This window comes from Schistocerca serialis, chromosome 7, assembly GCF_023864345.2.
Source record: "Schistocerca serialis cubense isolate TAMUIC-IGC-003099 chromosome 7, iqSchSeri2.2, whole genome shotgun sequence".
In the NCBI taxonomy this organism is placed as follows: domain Eukaryota; kingdom Metazoa; phylum Arthropoda; class Insecta; order Orthoptera; family Acrididae; genus Schistocerca; species Schistocerca serialis.
This window is the reverse complement of record NC_064644.1, coordinates 26049510-26076304: the sequence shown is the minus strand read 5'-3', so window position 1 is coordinate 26076304 and position 26795 is coordinate 26049510. Positions and strand designations below refer to the sequence as shown.

General features: G+C 42.0%; 1 protein-coding gene across 1 annotated transcript in view; it reads right to left on the bottom strand.

The window, feature by feature from the left end:
• Positions 1-26795, bottom strand: part of LOC126412723 (cytochrome P450 6a2-like) — a 101914-nt gene that overhangs the window by 14571 nt on the left and 60548 nt on the right. Inside the window, exons 4-5 of the mRNA XM_050082447.1 lie at positions 13722-13958; positions 1416-1637 (exon numbers count right to left, since the gene is read on the bottom strand). Coding sequence (XP_049938404.1) covers positions 1416-1637; positions 13722-13958 — 459 coding nt within the window. The remainder of the gene's footprint in view (positions 1-1415; positions 1638-13721; positions 13959-26795) is intronic.

The window sequence follows — 26795 nt, the reverse complement described above, 5'->3', positions numbered from 1 at the left end:
ATTTTGTTTCCAGTTGGAAGTGAAGAATCTTGCCACGACCAGTCTCGTAATCGGCCACCAATTCCACATCGATGATCCTTCGTTGCTCTTGATGGTCTTTGGTCAGGTGGTGAGGAACTCAATGGACACACCTTCCAGTGACCCAGCTAACGGACGATTGTTTCAGCACTACCAACAGAGACGTCCAGTTGGACTGTGAGGTGTTTGATTGTGATTCCTCGACCACCTCGAACGAGAGTGTCCGCACCTTCTAACATTGTAGGAGTCACAGTTGTGGGTGGCCAGCCAGTGCGGGAGTGTTCGGACGGGTATGTGGACTTTACTGCGATGTCGGCAGACGCCTCACCCAACGACTCACCTTGCGTATGTGTACTGCCAGATCTCCTTAGACTTGCTGCAAGGGCCATAGAATATCTGCGATGCCCTGCTTTTCTGACAAAAGGAAAGTCAATGACAGCTCTCGGTTTGGAGCGCACCTTCATTACAGACGCCAATTTGAATGCTGCGACCGGCCGTAGTGGCCGAGCGGTTCTAGGAGCTACAGTCTGGAACCGCGCGACCGCTACGGTCGCTGGTTCGAATCCTGCCTCGGGAATGGATGTGTGTGATGTCCTTAGGTTAGTTAGGTTTAAGTATTTCTAAGTTCTATGGGACTGATGACGTCAGAAGAAATTACGAGTTCATACTCATGTCCCTCTTGGACCCCACCAGAGTCTTTGACAATATGTCCTACTTTCCGAACTTAGTACCCTACATTTCTCGCCAAGTGAAGTGCAGTTGTTTCGCTCGCACCTGACGTCAACCAGCATGCGTCATTTTCGGCACTATAAAGTCACAATGGAGGCAGGTAGTATCAGCTGTCCCCCAGGGTTCAGTGTTGGGTCCCAAAAGTATCTGAAATGTCATTAGTTTTGCACTACTGCAAATGCTACATGTACGCTGATGATCTCCAGTTCTCTCCGCGAAGGCAGCTACCGAGAATCTCAGTGCCGACCTATGTGCACTATGAAAATTGCGGAACATATAGGGCGAAAGCTCAGCTCATCCAAAACCAGGCGGTACTGGTTGGTCATTCTAGACTCATTAGCCAGAAATATCTCGAAATCCTACGTCTTTAACCCTAAACGGTAGAAATATCAACTACCCTCTTTCAGCAAATAGTGTAGGAGTAATAGTTCTTACGTAACGATGGTAAGGAAAGGTACTGTATATGTGAAACCCTGCTCCTATATAAGAGATGGCCTAATGGTCCTAATAAGATCAGGTCAAATAAAAAAAGTAAATGGAATTAGCACTGAGCTTGTACGCCGTGAGAATACATTAAAGTTAGTAGTCGCTTTTGGGGATCGCGAGCAAAAGATTTGTTTACTTTTTCGCTGCGATAGAGACCTCGTGTTTGGTGGGTGTAGACGCACCTGCCACGACCTGGTCGAGGTAGGTCATGTCCTGGATGGCGTCGTAGGTGATGGCGCCGCCGTGCTTGCGCGCGACCGCGTCCACCTCCGCCCGGACCCGCTCCTGGACGTCCTGGTGCAACGCCAGCTCGTGCAGGCAGAAACTCATCGTCGTCGACGACGTCTCGAAGCCCGCCGCGAAGAACACGAAGCACTGCGCCGTCATCAGCTCGTGCGTGAACTCTGCAAACAGGAGGTGGCATCTGTGTCTTACCAGGAAAACTCAGTTGCGACGATTGGTGGACTCCAGACAGAGGGATGCCAAAGGAGACACGTTTGGCAGACGAAGGTACAATATATGAATTCTCCAGTGACAATCATAACTCAGTCTTAAAGAAATAAGTGTCAGAAAACCAGAAGATATTGTGGTGATACCTATTAACGCTGTCAGTGGCAACGAATTTAGCTTCCAGACCCTCAAGGCTGGCACGGGAGCTGCAAGTGGTTGCAGTGAAGCAAAAGCAGATACCCTAAATCCTGTTTTCAAACTTTCCTTTACTGAGGAAAATCCGAGAGCACTATTCAAGTCTGATCGCTACCCTGCTGCAGATATAAGTGATACACTCAAAAATGAACGCTTCCGTTTCTGGATGTTCTGGTGTACAGAATGGATGATGGGACACTGGGACACAGCGTTTATCGAAAGCCTACGCACAGGCACCGTTACCTGCATGCGTCTAGCTGTCATCCATCGTTCCAGCGTACTGGGGTCCGCAGACGTTGGCGAGAAGAGCTTATGCCATTTCAGACGGAGAAAGCTTGACACAAGAATTGGACCATCTCAAGGTTGTGTTCAAGCAGAGCGGCTATACAGATAAACAGATCCGTCGTGCTTTCCAGTTTGGACCTTCGCCTAAACCACCAAAAGATACCTGCAAATCGGTGGCTTTTCTACCTTTTGCTGGGAGCATTTCCTCGAGGGTAGGAAGAATTCTAAAAAGATATCATATCAAAAGTATTTTTCGTCCGCCAGAAATGATTAGAGCACGTATTGGCTCTGTTAAGGATGACTCTTGTTTGAGTAAGCCCGGTGTGTACAAGATCCCTAGCCACTGTGGGAAGGCTTATATTGGTCAGAAAATCTGGACCATTCAGAACCAATGTGTTGAGCACCAGCGGCACACACGTTTGCTTCAGCCTGAGAAACCTGCAGTGACGGAGCACTGCCTCACTGAGGGACACAGAATGCTGTTCGACGAGACAGAAATGGTTGCCCCTGCTTCTCGCTATCGTGACTTTGTTTTAAAAGAATCCATAGAGATTGGTTTATCTGATAATCTTATTAATAGCGACAAGGGTTACCTTTTAAGTAAGACTTGAAACCCGGTGTTATCAGACATTAAAAAACAACGGTCTGTGTTTCGATCGTCGGAATAATTTTTAATTTTTGATAGCGATATCTCCATTTCGCCTCTTTCCACCACTGGTGGCGCGGTATGTTTACTTGCGCTACAGGGCAGTTACGGCACCTTCTCACGCACGCGTTGTGGGCCTTCTGCGGCCTATGTAGGGGCCGCCGCTTGCGCTGAGAAATCAGTTCCGGCGAGATCGTGTACCAGCACTCTCACCTGAAGATGGCGGCCAGTTGGAACGCTGAAATATTGTGTCAAGATAATGTTATGATCCGGCTGCACACCCGAGAAGAATATTACGAAATGTTTATATGGCAATGATCACTGGGAGACCCCCACCGAGTTACAGCTCTTTTCAGTTGACGCTACTCTGGGCAGTTTGTACCTCGATAACGATGAAACAACAGTGAACACAATACAGTGTCCAGTCGGGAATCGAGCCCCCACCCGTTGCATGGCAGTCAGATGCGCTGACCAGCTAAGGCGATGGACAGTGATTTACTGTAGCTATTAGTGTCCCTGCAATTGAGCGACAGTTGAAATCTTTAAAATCCAACAAAGTTCCAAGACCGTTGGAATCTCCTGAGATTCTATACAGTATTTTCCACTGCGTCGTTCTATCTTTTACCCATAATATACCGTAGACCCCTAGACCAAAGAGCACGCTACCAAGTGGTTGGAAGAAATTACAGTCCACATCCGCTTACAAGAAGGGTATCAGGGAATGCACAAAACTACCGTCAAAATGTTTGACATCTATCTGCACCAGAGACTTAGAACATATTCTAAGCTCCAACTTCGTTTCATTAACAGAATGCCATGCCAGCCAACATGGATTGAGTAGGAACTGTTAATTCGAAACTAAACTCTAACTCTTAACACACAGCATCCTGGATAACGTGGATCAACGCTGGCAGATAGATGCAGTACCTCTTAATATACGAAAAGCATCTGACACAGTACCACACCAACCTTTATTAACGAATGAACTGTAATGCTGTGAGAAGAGAATGGCCTCGGTTGGTGGTTCTATGCTGCAGGAGGATCGTGCCGTAGATGATGAAGGTTTTTTTTGGTCATCGGTCTACTGACTGGTTTGATGCGGCCCGCCATGAATTCCTTTCCTGTGTTAACCTCTTCATCTCAGAGTAGCACTTACAACCTACATCCTCAATTATTTGCTTGACGTATTCCAATCTCTGTCTTGCTCTACAGTTTTTGCCCTCTACAGCTCCCTCTAGTACCATGGAAGATATTCCCTCATGTCTTAGCAGATGTCTATCATCCTGTCCCTTCTCCTTGTTTTCCACATATTCCTTTCCTCTCCGATTCTGCGTGCAACCTCCTCATTCCTTACCTTATCTGTCCACCTAATTTTCAATATTCGTCTATAGCACCACATCTCAAATTCTTCTTTTCTCTTCTGTTCCGGTTTTCCCACAGTCCATGTTTCACTACCATACAATGCTGTACTCCAGACGTACATCCTCAGAAATTTCTACCTCAAATTAAGGCCGGTATTTGATACTAGTAGACTTCTCTTGGCCAGAAATGCCTTTTTTGCCATAGCGAGTCTGCTTTTGATGTCCTCCTTGCTCCGTCCGTCATTCGTTATTTTACTGCCTAGGTAGCAGAATTCCTTAACTTCATTGACTTCGTGACCATCAATCCTGATGTTAAGTTTCTCGCTGTTCTCATTTCTACTACTTCTCATTACCTTCGTCTTTCTCCGATTTACTCTCAAACCATACTGTGTACTCATTAGACTGTTCATTCCGTTCAGCAGACCATTTAATTCTTCTTCACTTTCACTCACGATAGCAATGTCATCAGCGAATCGTATCACTGACATCATTTCACCTTGTATTTTAATTCCACTCCTGAACCTTTCTTTTATTTCCATCATTGCTTCCTTGATGTACAGATATAAGAGTAGGGGTGAAAGGCTACAGCCTTGTCTTACACCCTTCTTAATACGAGCACTTCGTTCTTGATCGTCCACTCTTATTATTCCCTCTTGGTAGTTGTACATATTGTATATGACCCGTCTCTCCCTATAGCCTACCCCTACATTTTTTAGAATCTCGAACAGTTTGCACCATTTTATATTGTCGAACGCTTTTTCCAGGTCGACAAATCCTACGAAAGTGTCTTGATTTTCCTTTAGCCTTGCTTCCATTATTAGCCGTAACGTCAGAATTGCCTCTCTCGTCCCTTTACTTTTCCTAAAGCCAAACTGATCGTCACCTAGCGCATTCTCAATTTTCTTTTCCATTCTTCTGTATATTATTCTTGTAAGCAGCTTCGATTCATGAGCTGTTAAGCTGATTGTGCGATAATTCTCGCATTTGTCAGCTCTTGCCGTCTTCGGAATTGTGTGGATGATGCTTTTCCGAAAGTCAGTTGGTATGTCGCCAGACTCATATATTCTACACACCAACGTGAATAGTCGTTTTGTTGGCACTTCCCCCAATGATTTTAGAAATTCTGATGGAATGTTATCTATCCCTTCTGCCTTATTTGACCGTAAGTCCTCCAAAGCTCTTTTAAATTCCGATTCTAATACTGGATCCCCTATCTCTTCTAAATCGACTCCTGTTTCTTCTTCTATCACATCAGACAAATCTTCACCCACATAGAGGCTTTCAATGTATTCTTTCCACCTATCTGCTCTCTCCTCTGCATTTAACAGTGGAATTCCCGTTGCACTCTTAATGTTACCACCGTTGCTTTTAATGTCACCAAAGGTTGTTTTGACTTTCCTCTATGCTGAGTCTGTCCTTCCGACAATCATATCATTTTCGATGTCTTCACATTTTTCCTGCTCCCATTTCGTCTTAGCTTCCCTGCACTTCCTATTTATTTCATTCCTCAGCGACTTGTATTTCTGCATTCCTGATTTTCCCGGAACATGTTTGTACTTCCTCCTTTCATCAATCAACTGAAGTATTTCTTCTGTTACCCATGGTTTCTTCGCAGCTACCTTCTTTGTACCTATGTTTTCCTTCCCAACTTCTGTGATGGCCCTTTTTAGAGATATCCATTCCTCTTCAACTGTACTGCCTACTGCGCTATTCCTTATTGCTGTATCTATAGCGTTAGAGAACTTGAAACGTATCTCGTCATCCCTCAGTACTTCCGTATCCCACTTCTTTGCGTATTGATTCTTCCTGACAAAGGTCTTGAACTTCAGCCTACTCTTCATCACTACTATATTGTGATATGAGTCTATATCTGCTCCTGGGTACGCCTTACAGTCCAGTATCTGATTTCGGAATCTCTGTCTGACCATGATGTAATCTAATTTAAATCTTCCCGTATCTCCCGGCCTTTTCCAAGTATACCTCCTCCTCTTGTGATTCTTGAACAGGGTATTTGCTATTACTAGCTGAAACTTGTTACAGAACTCAATGAAGAAGGTAGCCGAAAATTTTGACTGTTGTTGACTGTTAACCAGAGACAGACAAAGCCTTCACAAGCTGCGATATAGCCCGCAAATGCCAGAATGCCATGTCATTACTGAGACCGGCCATAGTCGAAGGAATTTATATTGTGATCAAAGACTGGAATTAAAAAGAGAAACATTTCTACAACAGAGTTGTAGATGGTCATTACTGATTGAAACCGGTCATCTTCGAAGAACTTTATATACTGATCAGAGACTGAAATAAAAAAAAGATTTAAAGGAGTAGTGTGCCTGCAGTAAGCAGATGACGGGCTATAGTTGCACAACCCTCCAGCCAAGCGCACCAACGTGGACACACTGCTGTAAGTGCTTTTCGAAGAGGCAGTCCTATAGCAAGCAGGATTGGCCACTAGCGCATTCTGTTGTTGTGACCGAATTACGGTGTCGTGGTAGTGATACAGCTCAGATGGCTGGAGCGGGGCAGGCTGGTCGCCGGCCTAACCAGAGCAGGCCGTGGTATCTGAGTGACGAACCCTGGACAGGTGGGTGGGGCGCTCGGTCTGGCGACGTCAGACGGTAGCTTGGGGTACCGCACTTCGTACCTCGGATCATGAGGTGATGACAGGACATCTGCAGGTGGTCTCGTGGAGACGGTGACAGAGTGAAGCTGACCTTATGGTTAGGTCAACAGACAGTATCGGTGGTTCGCCGCCTGGGTGCGTCCAAAGAGTATCGGCCACCCATTGGCAGGGGCTGACATTGGTAGGCGTCGAAGTGTAGCCCACTTATGATGACGACGTGTTCGGTTGGCTCATATATATACAGGGTGTTACAAAAAGGTACGGCCAAACTTTCAGGAAACATTCCTCACACACAAATAAAGAAAAGATGTTATGTGGACATGTGTCCGGAAACGCTTAATTTCCATGTTATAGCTTATTTTAGTTTCGTTCTTCCACTTACGCTCAATGGAGCACGTTATCATGATTTCATACGGGATGCTCTACCTGTGCTGCTAGAACATGTGCCTTTACAAGTACGACACAACATGTGGTTCATGCACGATGGAGCTCCTGCACATTTTAGTCGAAGTGTTCGTACGCTTCTCAACAACAGATTCGGTGACCGATGGATTGGTAGAGGCGGACCAATTCCATGGCCTCCACGCTCTCCTGACCTCAACCCTCTTGACTTTCATTTATGGGGGCATTTGAAAGCTCTTGTCTACGCAAGCCCGGTACCAAATGTAGAGACTCTTCGTGCTCGTATTGTGGACGGCTGTGATACAATACGCCATTCTCCAGGGCTGCATCAGCGCATCAGAGATTCCATGCGACGGAGGGTGGATGCATGTATCCTCGCTAACGGCGGACACTTTGAACATTTGCTGTAACAATGTGTTTGAAGTCACGCTGGTACGTTCTGTTGCTGTGTGTTTCCATTCCATGATTAATGTGATTTGAAGAGAAGTAATAAAACGACCTCTAACATGGAAAGTAAGCGTTTCCGGACACATTTCCACATAACATATTTTCTTTCTTTGTGTGTGAGGAATGTTTCTTGAAAGTTTGGCCGTACCTTTTTGTAACACCCTATATATATATATATATATATATATATATATATATATATATATATATATATATATATGGTGATTTCCCTGAGAACTGGATCACTGTCAGGAAACTGTTGGTATAACGAAATGATGAATGTACTGGGTGTCATCGGTGTCCTGAAAATGCAACAGGTTCATGGCCAGACCTGTACCATTACAGTACGGTAGGTTTTCTTCCTGGCCAACAGAAGTCTACCGGTATCAACCTTAGGCCTTAATTTCAGGGAGATATTTCTGAGAATGTTCGTTCGAGGACGGCTCTGTATGGTAGCGAATCATGGACAGTAGGAGCACGGAATCGGAAGAGAAAGGGTCTAGATTTTGCAGAAGAATGTTGGGAGTGAGATGCAGCGATAAAATAAATTAGGAGGTTCTCCGCAAAATTGGCGAAGAAATGGACGTACGTAGAACACTGATAAGGGGCAGGGACAGTATGACAAGATACGTGTAACGTCATCAGGGAATAACTTCCATGGTACTAGAGGGAGCTGTAGAGGGGGAAGACATTTGAATACACCCAACAAATATCAAGGTTTGAATTTTGGGGATGGCGCATCAAATCATGACTAAGAAAAGAGAAAAAGAAACAAAAAATAGTTATCAAACGGAATCTGTGTCTGGCTTGAAGATCTCTTGGCAGGGAGGAGGCAGTGTGTTATTTTGAATGGAGAGTAATTAATGTACGTAGAAGTAAATGAAGGCATAGCTCAAGGAAGTTTATTAGGGCCCTTGGCCCTATGAACAGGTGCTGCAGGAACCACTATAATAAGATCAGACTATTTGTAGTGCGCAAAGACGTAGTTAAGCAGTGATTCGTCGGAAGCATTAACGCAAATGCTGGTTAATGGAAAGTATCTCCTCCCATTTACATCACAGCTTGTTGAAGAAAATATATGTAGATTCTGAATGGTATGTCTCGCACTAGTTGAGGCACAATGAGGACACAATCCAGCTAAACAGTATATGACAGTGTATTTAAAAGCGCATAAACCAAAATAGTCCTCCTTTGGGGAAAAGTAAATCACTACAATAATTTGTGAAAGTTCGTGTTTAGCATTCAGCTTATACAAGTCTTACCATAGGGTGAAGGCCTTAAGGGAAAAACAGTAAGGGTTTAATTCACTCGTATGTAAAAGAAAATAACACAGTGAAAATTGATACGAATTTCTTTGTCATCTCCGATATAGAAGCTGTGTTGTGCTGATTGTGATGACCCTGGCGGGTGGTATTGTTTAGTGTCCCCTTAAGTCATTTTTCTGTAAACGCATTCAGAGACTAGGGGTTACTGACACATCTAATTTATTAGTTGCCTTTGAAACCTCTTTCTGGTATAACTAGTAACAAATTTCATTGTCGGGTAGACAAGACTCATATCTGTAATAAAAACTGATGTTCCTCCATAAGGTGAAGTTCTGAGCACTCTGTGCTCGTCTTGTCCAAGTTTTAAGGTGTTGTTGTTGTTGTGGTCTTCAGTCCTGTGACTGGTTTGATGCAGCTCTCCATGCTACTCTAAACCGTGCAAGCTTCTTCATCTCCCAGTACCTACTGCAACCTACGTCCTTTTCAATCTGCTTACTGTATTCATCTCTTGGTCTCCCTCTACGATTTTTCTCTCCACGCTGCCCTTCAATACTAAATTGATGATCCCTTGATGCCTCAGAACATGTCCTACCAACCGATACCTTCTTCTAGTCAAGTTGTGCCACAAACTTCTCTTCTCCCCAATCCTATTAAAGCTGCATGTCCTCGCGAAAAATTACTGCTGTAGTTTCCCCTTGCCTTCGGCTTTCGCAGTACCAGCGCAGCAAGGCCGTTTTGGTTAGTGTTACAAGGCCAGATCAGTTAATCATCCAGACTGTTGCCCCTGCAACTACTGAAAAGGCTGCTGCCCCTCTTCAGGAACCACGCGTTTATCTGGCGTCTCAACAGATACCCCTCCGTTGTGGTTGCACCCACGGTACGGCTCTCTGTATCGCTGAGTCACGCAAGCCTCCCCACCAACGGCAAGGTCCGTGGTTCACGGGGAGGTTTTAACGTGTAAAGTAGTTTAATAGCAGGGTACACTTCACTGCAGACTGAAATGGCTGTTCTGAAATTGATGAAATAATGCGTTATGGAGGGGTACTGACTATCCCCATTACCAAGCGATGCTGTTTCAAAGAAAGTGATAACAAAATGGCAAATGAAATTAATTGTTGCATCTGTCAGCAGATATCTCCAAAACTAAATTCACTCCCACTGCCGATCACATACTATGACATCGCATTCCCCACGAAGCAGTCTGAAAAGTAGATAAGCTTTATGAAATAGTGACAATAAGTGAACTCCAAATAATGCACCAGAAGTCGCAGAAATGGGATAAGATCGGAATTCAACAGGCGTCCTTTAATCACTCACTTCGAAACGAGACCATAAAAATTCCCTACCACACAGGTCAAACCGTTGGCATTATAACATTCTTGTAAAGACAGAAGTATTCCATACGTCTGAAACTATGACAGTTACTGGCAGATCTCGAATCACAAACGTCGAAAGAAAGAGGAAATAATTACCCGAAAACTCCAAAGGCAGGACTTGTAACAGCCGGTTGTCGCCACACGTAGAAAATGTGGAGGCCAGGAAACTCGCTCAACTCTTCGAATCATTTATAGAGTTTGGACGACTGATAACAATGAAATGAGAAGGATTTCCAGTGTGCATAAAGTATATTTTCCCTTGCACCGGTATTGGAACATTTTAATTTCAGCGTAGCTTGAGCGTCTTACATCTACAAATCGACTCACATAAAATATCTGCGTGTGAGCATTTGGTTTTGGAAGCTTTTTCGGAAACTTCTTGCTATAACTTTGCAACACACAAATATTCATTTATGAGCGGAAAAATGCTCCAGTCGGAGCAGGAATGAGGCGAATATCTTCCAGTTTAAAGGAGTCAGACAAAAAAGTGGGCAACCAGCTTCCTCAGTACTAATCCTGCCATCCTCACCAAAACTGTTGGCATGAGAATGTTGTCGCTCTCTTTTAACACATTACATTCTAAGTCCTTTTACTCAGATTTTATTTGTAGTTGAGCCTTCAATGCAGAATCTCCCTCTCGCTGCCACTCTCTATGCGTGTATCTCCCATCATCTCCCTTTTCTCCCATTCCTTACGGGCGTATCCCACTGCCACTGTTTCCTGTCTCACTTACTCTGCCTACTTTTATGTTTCCTACCGACTACCTTTATCTCCACTATATCTTAGCAGCTCAAAAATTCTGGTGAGACCAACATGTTTTTCATCTATATGCACGTGGTTAAATTTCTTTCCAAATGTGGTCTTCCCTACACCTATACTTTGAAGTCTAGAAGGCACCAGACACCGGAATGACTGAATGGTCTCCACCCATCTGTATTTCTGGCTTCCAGTCTCTACTTTCTCTTTTCACGCCACTGCTTTTATCTCCATTCACATCTCTTTCTACTTTACTGCCACCAACTCTTATTGACCATCAATAAATGCTCTCTCTTCTCCTTGGATCCCACCCCTGTTGTGCTCATCAATCTTCCTTTCATTTCACTATCACACTCTATTGCCACCACTATCGCTGTCTCCGCTCTCTTTCTCTCCCACTGGCACTGCCTCCTCTCTCTTCCATCGTCGCTGTCTTTCTGCTTTCAGCACAAAAAGGTGGAATATGTTAACATCCAAAAATTTTGGTGAGGAAGGCGAGATTGGAAGTGAAGAAGCTGATTCCTCACTTTTCTGTCAGGGTCTTGGACAGGAACACATTTGCCTTTTTTTGTTCTCTGATAGAAGCATTCTTCAGCTTATTCCCTTCTTATCCCTGCTACAATAGGGTTTTCAGATTATATAAAACGAGTTCTAGATGTCATTAAGAACCGCGCGGGATGAACAGAGCTGTCTAGAGCGCTGCAGTCATGCACTGTGCGGCTGGTCCCGGCGGAGGTTCGAGTCCTCCCTCGGGCATGTGTGTGTGTGTTTGTCCTTAGGGTAATTTAGGTTGAGTAGTGTGTAAGCTTAGGGACTGATGACCTTAGCAGTTAAGTCCCATAGGATTTCACACAAATTTTAACATTTTGTCATTAGGATTTCGACTGTTTATTTGTATATTAGACACATTTCTGTACTTTGCTACAAATAAACAACAAATAAGTACTCATAAATATAAGGCTAACACAAAATCTTTTGCTTACCATTTTTTCTGGACACTTTGCTTACCGATCGCTATTGATTCAAACGGCTCAAATTATGATTTTTTCTTAAAAGAGAAAAAATATTATTAGGAGTATTTTACTGAATTTGTAACAGTTTTACATTACTTTTGGCAGTTACGTTCAGCTCTTTAAAGACATTTTAAGACCTTTTTACCCATTTTCTGTCACTGCATTACCAATTTTCACATATTTGTAAAAATACGAAGTGCCCGTTACACAGGTACTGCGCATCATGAAGTTCTATTGGTGAAAATATTGTGACTAAAAACGTTGTGTGATGACTTCAAAACCCTTTCCATAGCTTCACTATGAGTGTTAAAACTACATTCACGCCTCAGACCGCATATTAATCTCAATTTTTTTAGTGCGTAAGTGCAGTACTTTTGTACCTCTTGATATGGGTAACGAGTAATGAACCGAAAAATGTTTCAAGATTCCGCGACAATTTCATTTCAAGAACATATGGCATTAAGTTCTACGATTTGCCATGAACAGAATTTACAGAAAATGTCATCCCCACAATTGGTACTTATGAAACCCAACAATATTGGTTTTTCTGGTGTATCTTGATAACGGATAATGATTTGTTCTCAATGTCTGAAGAACATGTATTGAAGGTTTGAACCGTTTGCTACGGTTACGTATTGAAATAATTGCGCCTCAGAGAGCAAAAACGGCTAAAATTCGGTTTTTGCGGTCTTCTGCATATGTGCGGTAACTTTGAATCTCTGGATTTCGCTAATGGATAATCAAATCGGAAAAAGATTCGAAGGGCCCCGGGAATATCGCCTTCAGAACGTATGGTAACAATTTCGTCGATCAGTCATGAATAGGATTTATAGAAGTGATAATCCCCACAATTAGTACTTTTCGTATACAGAAATCGTGGTGTTTCTGGGTTTTCTCAGGAACCGCCAGTGAAAAAAATGCTGCTTTCATAAGCCGTCTAATGTCTACCCTTGAAATACACTTAAAACAGAATCAACGCTAGACTTGTACAATCTGTCTCGGCTGGAGGAAGTGATGTTTAAATTTTGACCCTGTGCTGCAGGATAACTATAGATCGCCCGTTCTTTCAATATGTATACAAATAGTTGCTATGCCATGTAATGCCCAAAACACTTGCGTCATTATGTGTGTGATCAATAGAACCCGAGATAGGACCTCTTGAAACTTACATTTTCGTGAGCTGCTTTTTGGAACATGTTAGCCCGTGCACTGTCGTGCACATACCAATTACAATTAGAGTTTTTCACCTTGGGGCAAAGACGTATGCAAATCTTACCTACACAAACTGTCATCAAGATCAGTGACGGGAATCTATAGTGGTACTTCCTCCTCGGCGCAGGATTTTGTCTTGACTGCAGCCAAGCAAGGGTCAGATAGCACCCGTAAGGCACACTGCAGAATGACACACCCCTGTCTGACTGTGGCACAGACCACACCACGTCATTCTCGACGCCCCAGAGGTGGAACAGGACACCACATCGAGTGGCATGTATGAAATGGATCATAAGTACAGAGATGACAGTCCATAAAGGATCCGCCACCATTTTGAAGCAGAACGGTTGGCACTTCTTGAATACTTCTCGCTGTTAATGCAGTAGCTCTCAACAGAAAAACGTAATGAGAATACTGAGCTATAAATTGCTACAAAGCAAAGTTTCACAGTGCTTACCAATCGATTCCTCGGTCTGCACCAGAGCGTGGGCGTCCCCCTCCAGGTGTCCCTTCTGCTTGAGCTGGATGAGCAGGTCGAGGAAGTCGTTCCTCTTGATGTCTTTCTCCAGTCGCTCGTCGACTGTCTGGCGCACCAGCTCGAGGAAGAAGTCGGAGACGGCGTCGCCCGTGAACTTGGCTTTGAAGCGTTGCAGGAACGGCACGCCGCCGTAAAGGAAACGAAGGGCCATCGTACCTGAGGATGAATTCGGGTAAATAGTTCGACACCTTACGCAAGGCAAGGACATATCCGCGGGCTTGGACTTCACAACGCTAAACCTTGCGCAGTATCGATAAAAAAGGTTTGTAAGAAAATACACTGCTGGCCACGGTAAATGCAACACCAAGAAAGACAAGAGGTAGCACAACAAAATTTATTTTGTAGATAACATGTTGACCAAGTATCAAATGATTACGTTTACAGACGTCTGTGACACGTGGTTCCTGCCAGAATCAGTAGCCAGAGTAGCCGCCATCGTTGGAGATCACCGCTGCCACACGTCTCGGCATTGAGTCAAAGAGACGTTGGATGTGTTCCTGGGGTACAGCAGCCCAAGCAGCTTCCACACGTTGCCAAAGATCATCTGGTGTGGCAGCCGGGGATGTAATCTGGGTCACTCGTTGAGCAAACATGGACCACATGTTTTCTATCGGCGAAAGATCCGGAGAGCGAGCTGCCCAGGGAAGCAATTCAATCTGGTTATTGACGAAAAACCTTTGGACAAAGCGTGCCACGTGTGGTCGCGCATTATACTGTTGAAATATGGCTGTGGCCGAGCCCTGAAGGTAAGGAAGGACAACTGGCTCCAGCACTTCGGATATGTAGCGCCGGCTATTTAAAGTACCGGCAATGCGTACTAGAGGCGTGCGAGAGTAATATCCAATACCGCCCCATACCATAATACCAGAATCAAGACCAGTGTGGCGGTGCATAATGCAGCTGTCCCGCATCCTCTCTCCACGGTGTCTCCACACTCGAATCCGACCATCGTGGTGCTGCAGACAGAAGCGTGCCTCGTCAGTAAAGACAACGTCATTCCATTCTGCCGTCCACATCCGTCTGTCATCACACCATTGGCGACGGAGACGTCTGTGGTTCTGCGTCAGTGGTAGACGAAGCAATGGACGTCTTGCGGACAGACCACTCTGCTGTAAACGGCGTCGAATGGTACGCGCAGACACTGGATGATGCGTTACAGACGCAATGTGCTGTGCTATGGTTCGGGATGTCACTGAGCGATCCGTCACTGCCATGCGCACAATTTGACTATCAGCACGTGCAGTGGTGCACCGAGGTGAATGCGATCGACGACGTCGGTCCGTCGTACCCTCCTGCATCCAACGGTCACATATCCGCATTACAGTCGTTTGGTTTCGTCCAACACCACTAGCGATTTCTCTGTATGATAATCCACAATCTCGGTAAGCCACTATCCTTCCTCTGTCGAACTCGGATACTTGATCAAACGATGTTCGCTGTTGTCTACGAGGCATAACTGATCGTCTTGTGAAACAACCACAAGGTAAACACACGTGCCGAAGGTACACTCGTCGAAATCGCCAAGCCTTAAATGGCGCTATGAGGTGGCGCCACAGGCGCGCGTGATGTGCGTCTGCGCTGAAATTCTAATCAGTTGCATATCTCATCGCTGCAAACCCATGGTGTAAATTTCACTTGATTCGGATGCTTCCTTCAGGGTGTTGCATTTACGGTGGCCAGCAGTGTACTTTCGTGTGCACATTTACGACACATAACCGCCATACCGTTATCACATTTACGACAAATAAAAGCACCAGACAAAAAATTTAAACCACCCGCCATAATAACGCGTAACATGTAGCTGTAGAAAATGACGATTATACGCCATAGATCTACTAGGTAGCTATCGTTCACATGATATTTCAAATTGTCCTGAATATTTCCTTTGGGATTCTAGTTGGAGATTTAGTGCTCTAGTCAAGTACCGTAGAGTGCCTGGGTGACTATCGAATCAGCGATAATGAAAAGTTTGAATCCTCACTGAGAACAAAACTTTACCACAAAGTAAAATTAAACTCTAGCCAGAATTCCTTTATACACATGAAAATGTCTATGATCTTGAGAGTTAATATACATAAAGTAAGAATTAAGTACGCAAAATGGGTAAAATCCAGACAGTGAAATTATCTTAAAAAAGAAATGGAAGGAACTTCTTCTGTAACAGGCAGGCTGGACAAAAAGCGGCACAAAATGCAATAACGGTACAGAAGTACATATAGATTCCACATTAAATGCTAGCAGACGGGACATGCCGTCAGATCAGTGCAAATTTCGACAAAACAGAGAAGTGTCAATTAAACAGGCATGTTTCACTTGGGAAATCTTATGTACAGCACACATAGTACCAAGACACAGACACGGTCTGTGCACTCCATCCACAAGAATTCTCCAGGCACCAGGAAGAAAACCAAGTGGAACACTTCTGTCACTTTCCAACGTGTAGTCAGTACCACTATCTCCCTGTTGTCTTCCTGACTCAATGACCACCGCGTTCGTCTGTTGCTGCCTAGCCCTCCCACTTACTGTTCGGTAAGTGCGAGAAGGACGCGCTTACAATAAAAGACTGCAACTTAACGAGACTTGGGAGAATCTCGAGGCTGTGGTATGTAACGTAGCACTGTACGATCTCTTTACAAATCTGTATCAATATGAAGAAAATCTTGCATTTGTTTCGGTTATCGTTTCGTAAATATCAAGCTACGTCGTGGCTTAGTGGTAAGCGCACAGGATTCGCATTTGGGAGGACGACGGGTCAAACCAGAGTCCGGCCATCTTGATTTAGGTCTTCCGTAATTTCCCTAAATCGCTTCAGGCAAATGACAGGATGATTCCTTTGAAAGGGGACGGCCGACTTCCTTCGCCGTCCTTCCCTAATTCAATATAACCAATGACCTCGCTGTCTCGTCCCCTGTCCCAAATGAACCAGCCAACCAAGCGACGTCAGTTGTTAACGATTTGGTCCTAGTTAGGTTATTCTGAGTGAGTTGGTTTGGAAGCTAATTTGCGTACGATCTTTCTTGCCGTACTTCAGACTCAGCGTGGCGTGTTCCGTTGAACATCAAGGAACATTTGAGAGTAACTCGTCGATACCTGCGGGTCAGTGTGACTATGTAGAGTGTGAAAATCATTCTTGTCGCATTGGTGACTTCTGGATGCCTTCGTGTGGAGAACTTGTAGTAAAAACAGCCGTTCACTTCCAACAATATTATATTAACACTAAATACAGACCTGACAGCCATTTTGCAACGTGTTCAAGAAGCAATAAAGCCTAATTAATTGAACTTTGAATCATTTAAAGCCTGAAATGAGGCCAAAATGACTGATCCATCAAATGTAAGAGCGCCGAGTCCATTAACACGACGCAGTACATTGCATAAAAAAATTACCAGCTGCAGTCATAAATATAATTATAATCCAACACTTCATTCCACCACAAATGTCTACACTTACTGAGAGATAAATGATTTTATGTCACACAAGAAGCTATGTATCCACTACTGGCATTGAACTATAGCCATAGTCTAACAACTGAAATGTTGTTAAATATTCTATCATCTTATCGTTATTAGTGAATTGATGTATTAATTGTGGTAACTGCTGACGAAGGTGTGCTAGAAGCACAAATATCTCGGCATTAATGAGATATCAAATAAAAAATCATAATAAGTGCTGTTGGCAGACATGACATGAACAGTCGATCACGATACGTATTTTAGTCATAAAATCATTGCTGTAGGTATAATGGCAGATTTGTGTGTAAGTCGAAGTGTTGTACGAAGTGTGTAACTTGGTGGGGAGCTGCTGGAGCACCCACTGGCTCAAGTGTTACGACCTCGGTGTGTTGGTAGGGGAGAGGTGCTCTTGGGAACAGGAGAGACGGAAGGGAACAAAGGACACGTCGGTCGAGGTGGAGTGACTCTAGTTTTCCGCCATCTGACAGCACGGAAGGGTGCGGTGATTTTATTGAAGATGAGACACTTGGATCGCTTATTTGATCTTAGTCAAATAATAAAGCAATTGTGGCTACATCTGTGAACTCAGATAAACGAGATGCATCCACTGACACAACAGTATTTTCAATATTTTTAAAACTTCAGAAGCTAATATTTTAAAGCGACTAAATGTTTTCGCTATGTATATCTGAATTAACAACTTTTAGACAATTCATGTTGTTACAAGAAACGATATCTCAGACATTAAACGAAACAACAAGTTTACTGTTACCAGTCACCGTTTTATTTTTTCCACGACGCGTTTCGAAGGTTTAAACCTCCATCATCGGGTGGATTTACATTAGTTAGTGTTACATATGTGTGTATGTTGTGTTACGACATTTGGAGGAACTTGTGGCACTGCCTAGTGGAGAAACAAGACACTATTTCAGAATATGGTTTTGGATAACTTTTGACAAAAAATTAAACTGATATTTAATGGTAAACTTTAATAAGTAAACTAGAGTATCTCCAGTGGTCCCAGCATACAAGAAAAGAGAAGAAGCCCTTACACGTACCATTAAGACTAAATTAAACATGAATAATGCAATAATTGTAAAAGCTGACAAGGGCAACACAACTGTTGTAATGGACAGAACAACATACATAGAAAAAACTTTAGACTTCTTCCAAACCAGAACATAACTGAAATACATAAAGATCCAACAGCCAGAATACAAAAGGAGATTAAACACATTTCAAACAACATTAACTTTCTACTCACGATCCAAGAAGCAAGAAACATTGTAACAATGAGCCCACAAGCACCTTGTCTTAGGTCACAACCTAAGATACACAAAGATGGGACCCCCATCAGACCCATAGTGAACTGTAAGAACAGCCCAACATTCAAGCTCAATAAAATACTCTTCAGAATTCTCAAACAAGCATACACATTCAATAATGAGAGAACACTTAAAAACACAACAGAATTCACACAATATGTCAAAAACATACAAGTACCTGATGGAGCCACACTTGCCTCATTCGACATACAAAACCTTTATTCATCTGTGCCAATAGATCCCACGCTACAAATAATTAATGCCAACCTACATAAACACAAAAAAATCCCTTCACCTCACATTAAAGAACTAATGGACCTGCTTGAATTCACACTTTCACACAACTATTTTAAATTTAACAATAAAATCTACAAACAAACAGATGGTCTGGCAATGGGCTCAAATCTTTCCGGATTGTTAGCAGAAATATTTATAAGTAACCTAGAAGGCAAAATCTTGAATTCCAATCACCACCTCCTCAAAAATATCATCTACTACTACAGATATGTAGATGATATCACAATTTTAATGAAAGGCACTAAAGATGACATCAGTGAGTTGAATCAGTTTTTCAACAACTCCCATGAAAGCATAAAATTCACAGTTGAACACCAAAAAGATGACAGTATAAATTTCCTAGACCTTACCATTACAATAAAGAATAACAGACATCAGTTTGAAATTTATCGGAAGCCTACCACAACACATACTACAATCCACAACTCCTCTTGCCACCCTGCAGCACACAAAATGGCAGCATACCGGTACATGATTAATAGAGCTATCCAACTACCACTCTCAGAAGATAAACGTGATCAAGAAATTGAAATAATAAAACAAACAGCTACTGAAAATGGCTATAACAACTCCATAATAGACACTCTAAAACACTCAATAATGGCAAAGCAATCACAACACAAAAAACAAAAAGAAAATAATGTCTTGCATACAATCCCCTTTCTGGGTAACATTTCGTACCAGATTGCTAATGTCTTCAAACGGAAAGGCATAAGCATATCCTTTACAACAGACAACAAGATTGGACAGAAGTTACCCCACAACATCGGCACACGAAACCCACTTCATCACACAGGTGTGTACAAAATTGAATGTTTGGACTGTGACTGCTTCTACATAGGCCAGACAGGCAGATCATTTGAGATTAGGTTCAAGGAACACATGGCAGCACTAAAAAACAAAAAAAAAAAAAACAAAAAACCACACATCAGCAATAGCTACCCACCTACATGAAACAAAACACCATGTTAACAACACAAGTATAAGCATCCTACACATCCAACCAAAAGGCAGAAAACTAGACATCCTTGAAACACTCAAAATATACAAACACCAAATGAAACAACCAGAATCCATCTTAAATGACAAAAATGACAATATTTACAATGATATCATCTCTGTTTTCACCAACTGTTTACACTCTTAAAATGCACACACACACACACACACACATACACACACACACACACACACACACACACACACACACACACACACGTGCACATATCCTAATATTTACCATAAATATTGACAGCCGCCAAGAGTACAAGAGATTGACCTCATTCACAGATAATTCATCACACCAACAGCTTGTACCCCCTGTCAGCTTAAAACTGTATGTACATCAACTACTGGCACAAATGTATATCTACGTGCATATTTTATAACATTAACCAGTGTATTACCCCAACCTTTAGGCAGCTAATATATGCAACATGTAATCTTAAGACTCCTTGCCATGTAAATGTTAGCTCTAATATAATCACTCCTTCCATTCTCTCTCTCTCTCTCTCTCTCTCTCTCTCTCTCTCTCTCTTTCTTCAAAGAGTGTCATCTATGTATGATTTTACTGCTGTAGCCAATATGACCATTGTAATTCAAGCCTGTAACATTTTACCTAATTGTTATTAGCAAGTGTGAAGTTTAAGCCATTTTAACATTTCATCTGATTGCATAAACGAGTACGAATGTTTAGCTGTTTTAACCTTTCACAATTGGATTTATATACCACCTGAAGTACACACACATATATTTGACACCTCAAAACAAACACCTCCACATGGTTTAAACGATTATTCTGTAATAATGTTGTTACAATGTATATTCTTTGCACTTTGCGATTATGTCTTCTCTTCTGCTGTACGAACCTTGCACCCAGCTGATTTCAGACGCCATATTTGTTTACAAATGTGGCAGTATACATGTGAAGTGTTACGACAGAAAAAGGAACCTGTGACCACTGGAGGTACTCTAGTTTACTTATTAAAGTTTACCATTAAATATCAGTTTAATTTTTTGTCAAAAGTTATCCAAAACCATATTCTGAAATAGTGTCTTGTTTCTCCACTAGGCAGTGCCACAAGTTCCTCCAAATGTCGTAACACAACATACACACATATGTAACACTAACTAATGTAAATCCACCCGATGATGGAGGTTTAAACCTTCGAAACGCGTCGTGGAAAAAATAAAACGGTGACTGGTAACAGTAAGCTTGTTGTTTCATTTAATGTCAGTAACAGTCACAGTAAAACATAACCTAAAAATGTTCGCATTTAAAGATGTCTCAGACCATAGAATTTCACTGTCGCATTCATCCCAGAAAACTAGGTATCTGTATCTATTTTATTTCTTGATTTATTACGTTTCTTTTTTATCTATTCATTATGCAAACGTCTGTCACACGCAATATTCTACCCAATAACACAACAAATTAATGCAGCATGAATACCTCGTATCATGCCATGCTTGTGTGGTTATTTAAGGAATATTTTACTATTTTTCTGGTAATTTTATTTAATTGTTGATTACAAATGCTATAAAAAACGGCGGTTATTAAAAGTGGTGAATTGCTTGTGTTAGCTGACGTAGTTAGAGTGCCAAAAGAAGCTGTCAGGCAGCTAAAATAAGTATTTAAACAATGTTTAGTGACCATTCATTATCATCTAACATGAGTCCACTTGTGCAAGAATACTAACTTATTTATTCGTGACCAGTTCTTTATTTCTTATTGTTGTGAATATTCTGAGTGTGTCTGAATTTTCATAACATTTGTCTATTTAAATATTGTGGTAATATATTAGTTTAGTTCTAGAAGTGGTCAAGTTGAGTCAAAACGTGTCTGCGGAACTAAAGAGCGATGTATTTTTTTTGTGATGAAGGCCTTCAGGCCAAGGAAAAGTAGGCAGTGAGAGAACTGCTGAAGTCAAGTGGAGTCAGGTATTTTTCGAATGATGCACTCAGGGACACTTTTCGTTTAGAAGACAGACCTGCCTGAGGTACCATGTGATCTTCCATCGCGATCGATCATTGATGCTGGGTGGTGAACAGCCCCATAAGTACTGTAATAATTGAGAACACACAGAGTGTGAGTTGCTACTCATGTCTCGCTTGTGTTAATTTGTAAATTATTATGTTAAACCCTGAAATATTTTGAGCTGGTGAATATTTTGTGTAATGTGATGACGAAATTGACTTAGTTTTCATGCGTCCTCGATTATTTACCCACGTGATTCTGCTAGCATTCTTGTAACACTATCAACGTAACTCTACTGCATTGTGTAAGTTTATTATCTGTCTGTATTTTACCTGGATATCATGGGACTACTTTCTGTTTAGTTGAGATATACTTTCATGAATAAAAAGTATTCGAATAGTTTGTATTATTTACATCACTCACAGATGTTAAAATAGAACCTTTTTTATTAAATTATTCATTTTGCTATCATCTTATGTTTCTATGTATTTGATTAATTCGCAATTCTAGCCGTTGCATGGACTATTTGACTGCAGTATCACAGCTTCAGATGGTTATTTGCAGAGAGTTAACTGCTGGGCATGACAGCAGACGTGAGTGGCTCGACCCCATAACTACACTGAGCTGCCCTTTGTGAACAGAGTCATGTATAACTCAGTTACCTACGTTATGAGGAATAACAGTTAAGGGCAAAACTGTTTGCTTATATGGAGAGCTGTTATAAGAGCAACTACTCAGGAGAAAACGGTTATGTAACAGCGCAGTTTGGGAATAATTTCATCCCTGTGGTCTCACTTAAGACCTTTTAAAAACGAGACAAAGCAGCACTAAATTCACAAGAAACGTCTTTACATTCCCCGACAGAATTAATCATAAACCGCGCAAAACAATTATAAAACAGTCACCAGGAATATTAATTTGATCCCGTAAATACATTTGAACAATGTACACTCTCTTTTACAGATAACTAAAGGCATCTCAAGTCCCAATGAGAAATCTTGAAAGTCTATAAGAGAATGTAAATCAATCTGCACTCCTCAGTCTTCTGTTGCCAATCATCACATTCTCCATGCAGAAATGTGAACAATCTTAATTTCTCTCAGCTGATGCTCCCTGGAAAACACAAAAATATCGTAAAATTCTGACTAAAGTGACAAATCGATTTAAGTAAATTATACACACGATGTTCCCTACGATAATCATTAATCTGTTACAACAATAACTTTACCCACAGGTTATAATCCACATCCCAAAATCTCAAGCAAAGTGAAGAAACTCCTTCATGATCAGTACACCACTCTATCCCCGTATATTCATTACTGTTGTACAGGGCACAACGAAATCCATAATCAAAATTTAAAGTTGCTTACGCCCTTAATGCATGCAGTGAGGTGTGTGCACTCTGCACTGATGCGACCTGCCTCCTCTTTCTTTTTTGGCAGCGACACTGCTACGAATGGTAATGAATCTGGCACACCAGAGAAGTCTGTATGAGTTCTACATGTAAAACTGTTGTGAGCATCAACAGCTATGGCTTAACGTTCATCAGTACAGTCATCTCAGATACCTGCTATGGAGCTTGATACTGGTGACGAATTTCTTAATTTTTTTCCTTCTGGGTGAAAGAGATTGCTAACACTATCTGCTGACTTATGTGGTACTCCAGTAGTCCAGCACTGTGCTGTTCCATTCTCTCCTGTCCTTCGAGCATCTTCATACTGGCTTTCTGTATGTGTTTCCACTTTTGTCATAATGTCCTAGGATAATTTCGCACTGGATCCCGATTGCTTAGTACCTTATGTTTCAGCTTTTTCCGACCATATACCATGCCTTGTGGTGGTAAACCTGTGTTCCCTGGAATCTTAGATTTACAAGATCCCAACCATTGTCATGGCTATTCACATAGTGGCTTGGTGTTCTTCCTATTGTTTAATGTGCATACTGCATTCTTCCATTTGTCTGTGAGTGTCATGGACTGCTCATCAACTTGCAGATATGCAATACATGACGCAACTGTGTCGTCAGTTCCCTCATAACAGTGCTGCTCTGCTCCTTGACAAATTTATATTGAACACCATCTTTAGTAAGCAATTATTCACCATGGACCCTGCTGCCGTATTTGCTCACATATCATAATAAACAATCTATTATGACACGAATATAATGGATCACTGATGGTGTTTGTGGAAGAGGCTCTAAAATATCCATTCCTATCATTTTAAAAGTCCTGCTATCTTCAAGCAACATTTGCAGTGGAATATGTTGATAGCTTAATTCGGCCTGCTTCACACAAGGTACTCAGTTTTTAGCATACTTCCATTTGTATTCTTTGGACACAGCACCAGTGGTTTTCAGTATTTTGTTGCTATATAGTTCTATGGATCCATAATAGGTAACAAACGATCATGTTCTTTTTTTAATACTTGTTCTCATAATACACAAAATGGACCTTAAGCTTTTGAAACAGTTTTATTGTCCCTGTTCGTGACATAATTCTTTTTTAAAGAAATGACTGCTTTCAGTTCAACATCAGTCATCTTCAGATCTGATTGTATCATTTACAAGAGTAAGCTGGCCAATTATCACCTAAATTTACATGTTATATAGTATAATAAATATTATACGATGTACAACGTAAATTTTGGTGATTGTTTCATGGATTACTCTTTTAGCTGCTGCAATAAGGGGCGAGGATTGTTCATCTTGAACCCAAAAATTGCCATTTTTTTAAAAAAATTAATGCAGTCAAAATGGATAATAAATCTGTTTTCATCCCAGTGAATATAAGTTCTATCTCCAAGAACGTTATATGAATTTTTGGAAAGTTTGTTGTGTTGCATGATACACCATCATTTGTGTAGAACAGTGGTTGTATCTCATAGAGCTCACACTCCTTGTCGGTAGCTTGTGCTCCTTCTCACACCACAATGGTGAGACCTACTGTCAGCAATACGCCTTCCAACGTGACAGAAGAGGCAATGACTGTGAAGTCGTTCGCCTCCAGTGAACTGAAGTAAATAAATATGCGACAGCTGAAGACTGGCAAGCTGGAGTCCGTTGTTCGAGTCCGGGACACTGGCCTTCCCCCGCCGCGCCGCTCCACTGGCCGACGCACAACACTGTCACACTTGGCCGCATAGAGAAGAGAAATACTGGGACGCCACATCCGAGGTATCACCATCTGATTCACGACTTAGTTCTCAATAATGAAACGGGCCACCGCATGATGCGCATCTCCAGTCAACTGGGCGAAAAGGCGACACTAGATACACACTGCCAGGCGTAATCAGTCGCCGCCGTTGCCGTAGGATAAGGCTTCACAGACGACACAGCTGTCGCTCTCCCAGCCAGATCAATCGAGTAAGGAAACCATTGTACAAATCTTTCAATAAAAGTTATCTTATGTAAAAATGTTGTTTCACTCTACCTCATACCCGAGCCAAGGAAGAAACCACCCTACCCACGTGTTGTTACGAGAGAAAAAGTAATTTATTTAGTGTTTTTCAGCCTGATATAACGCCTTAGAATCAAATGCCCTTTGCAGTAATGCTCATCCTGACAACTGACTAGCATCAAAAGAGGTCATACAGATACACATAAGAGGTCACCATCGATCAGCCAGCACACTTAGAGGAGACGGAGGAGCAGACAGAGGTTGAGGGCACTCTTTTGTCCTCTTGGTTGAAAACTACCCCTAAAGGCAGAAGAATCAGCAATGATTAACAGCAAGAAGACGCAGAAGGCAATAGAAACCATTGCATTAAGGAACATCTACAGGACATGTGACTTGTAACTGAGGAAGTGTTATGATGATCTCTCCATTGGCAAAAGATACCTGAATAGTCCCCTATTTGCATCTCTAGGAGAGAACACGAAGGGGGAGATGATTATGAGAAAAATATTGAATACCTAACTAAAGATTAACGTCCTAACAGAAGGCGCATGGAATATCGGAAGTCCAAATATGGTAGGAAAGCTAGGAAGTCTGAAATGGAAAATGCTTATGGTTTGCCTAGTGCTGGTAGCAATAATGCACAGAAGAATGGAAAAGAAAATTGAAATTGTGTTGGATGAGGATTAGTATAGCTTTAGAACAGGCAAAGGCCCCTTAGATACAATTCAGAAGTTTCAGTTCAAAAAGGAAGTAAGACTAAAAAAAGAAAACCAAGACACATTCAAGGATTATTGACCTTGAAAAAGCGTTCGGCAATGTCAGATGGTGCAAGATGTTCGAAATTCTGAGGAAAATGTCGGTAAGCTATAGGGAGAAAGTGGTAAATACAACTTGTACAAGAGCCAAGAGAGAATAATAAGAGTGGAAGATCAATAACGAAGTGCACGGATTGAAAAGGGTATAATACAGGAATGTAGTCTTTCGCCCCTACTGTTCAATCCATGAAGAAGAAGAAATAATGAAAGTAAAACAAAGGCTAAGAAATGGAATTAAAATTCAAGATGAAAGGATATCATTGATATAATTCGCTAATGACATTGCCATCCTCCGTCAAAGGTAGCAAGAATTATATGACTTCCTGAATGGCTGAACAATGTAATGAGTACAAAATACGGACTGAGAGTAAATCGAAGAAACATGACAGTAATGGGAAGTATCAGAAATGAGAACAACGAGAAACTGAAAATGACGATTGTTGATCATGAAGTAGATGAAGTTGAGGAATTCTGCCATCTAAGCACCAAGATAACGACGAATGATGGATGGAGCAAGGAGGACATTAAACCATAGGCCTTTATTTGATGAGGAAATCTCTGATAATGTAAGTGTGGAGCACAGCATGGTGTATCAGTGAAACCAGAACTATGAGAAAAACAGGAAAGAAGAGAATCCAAGCAATTGAAATGTGGTACTACAAAAGACTTTTGATTGTTAGGTGGGTTGACAAGGCAAGGAATGATGAGGTTCTCCAGAGAATCGGCGAGAGAA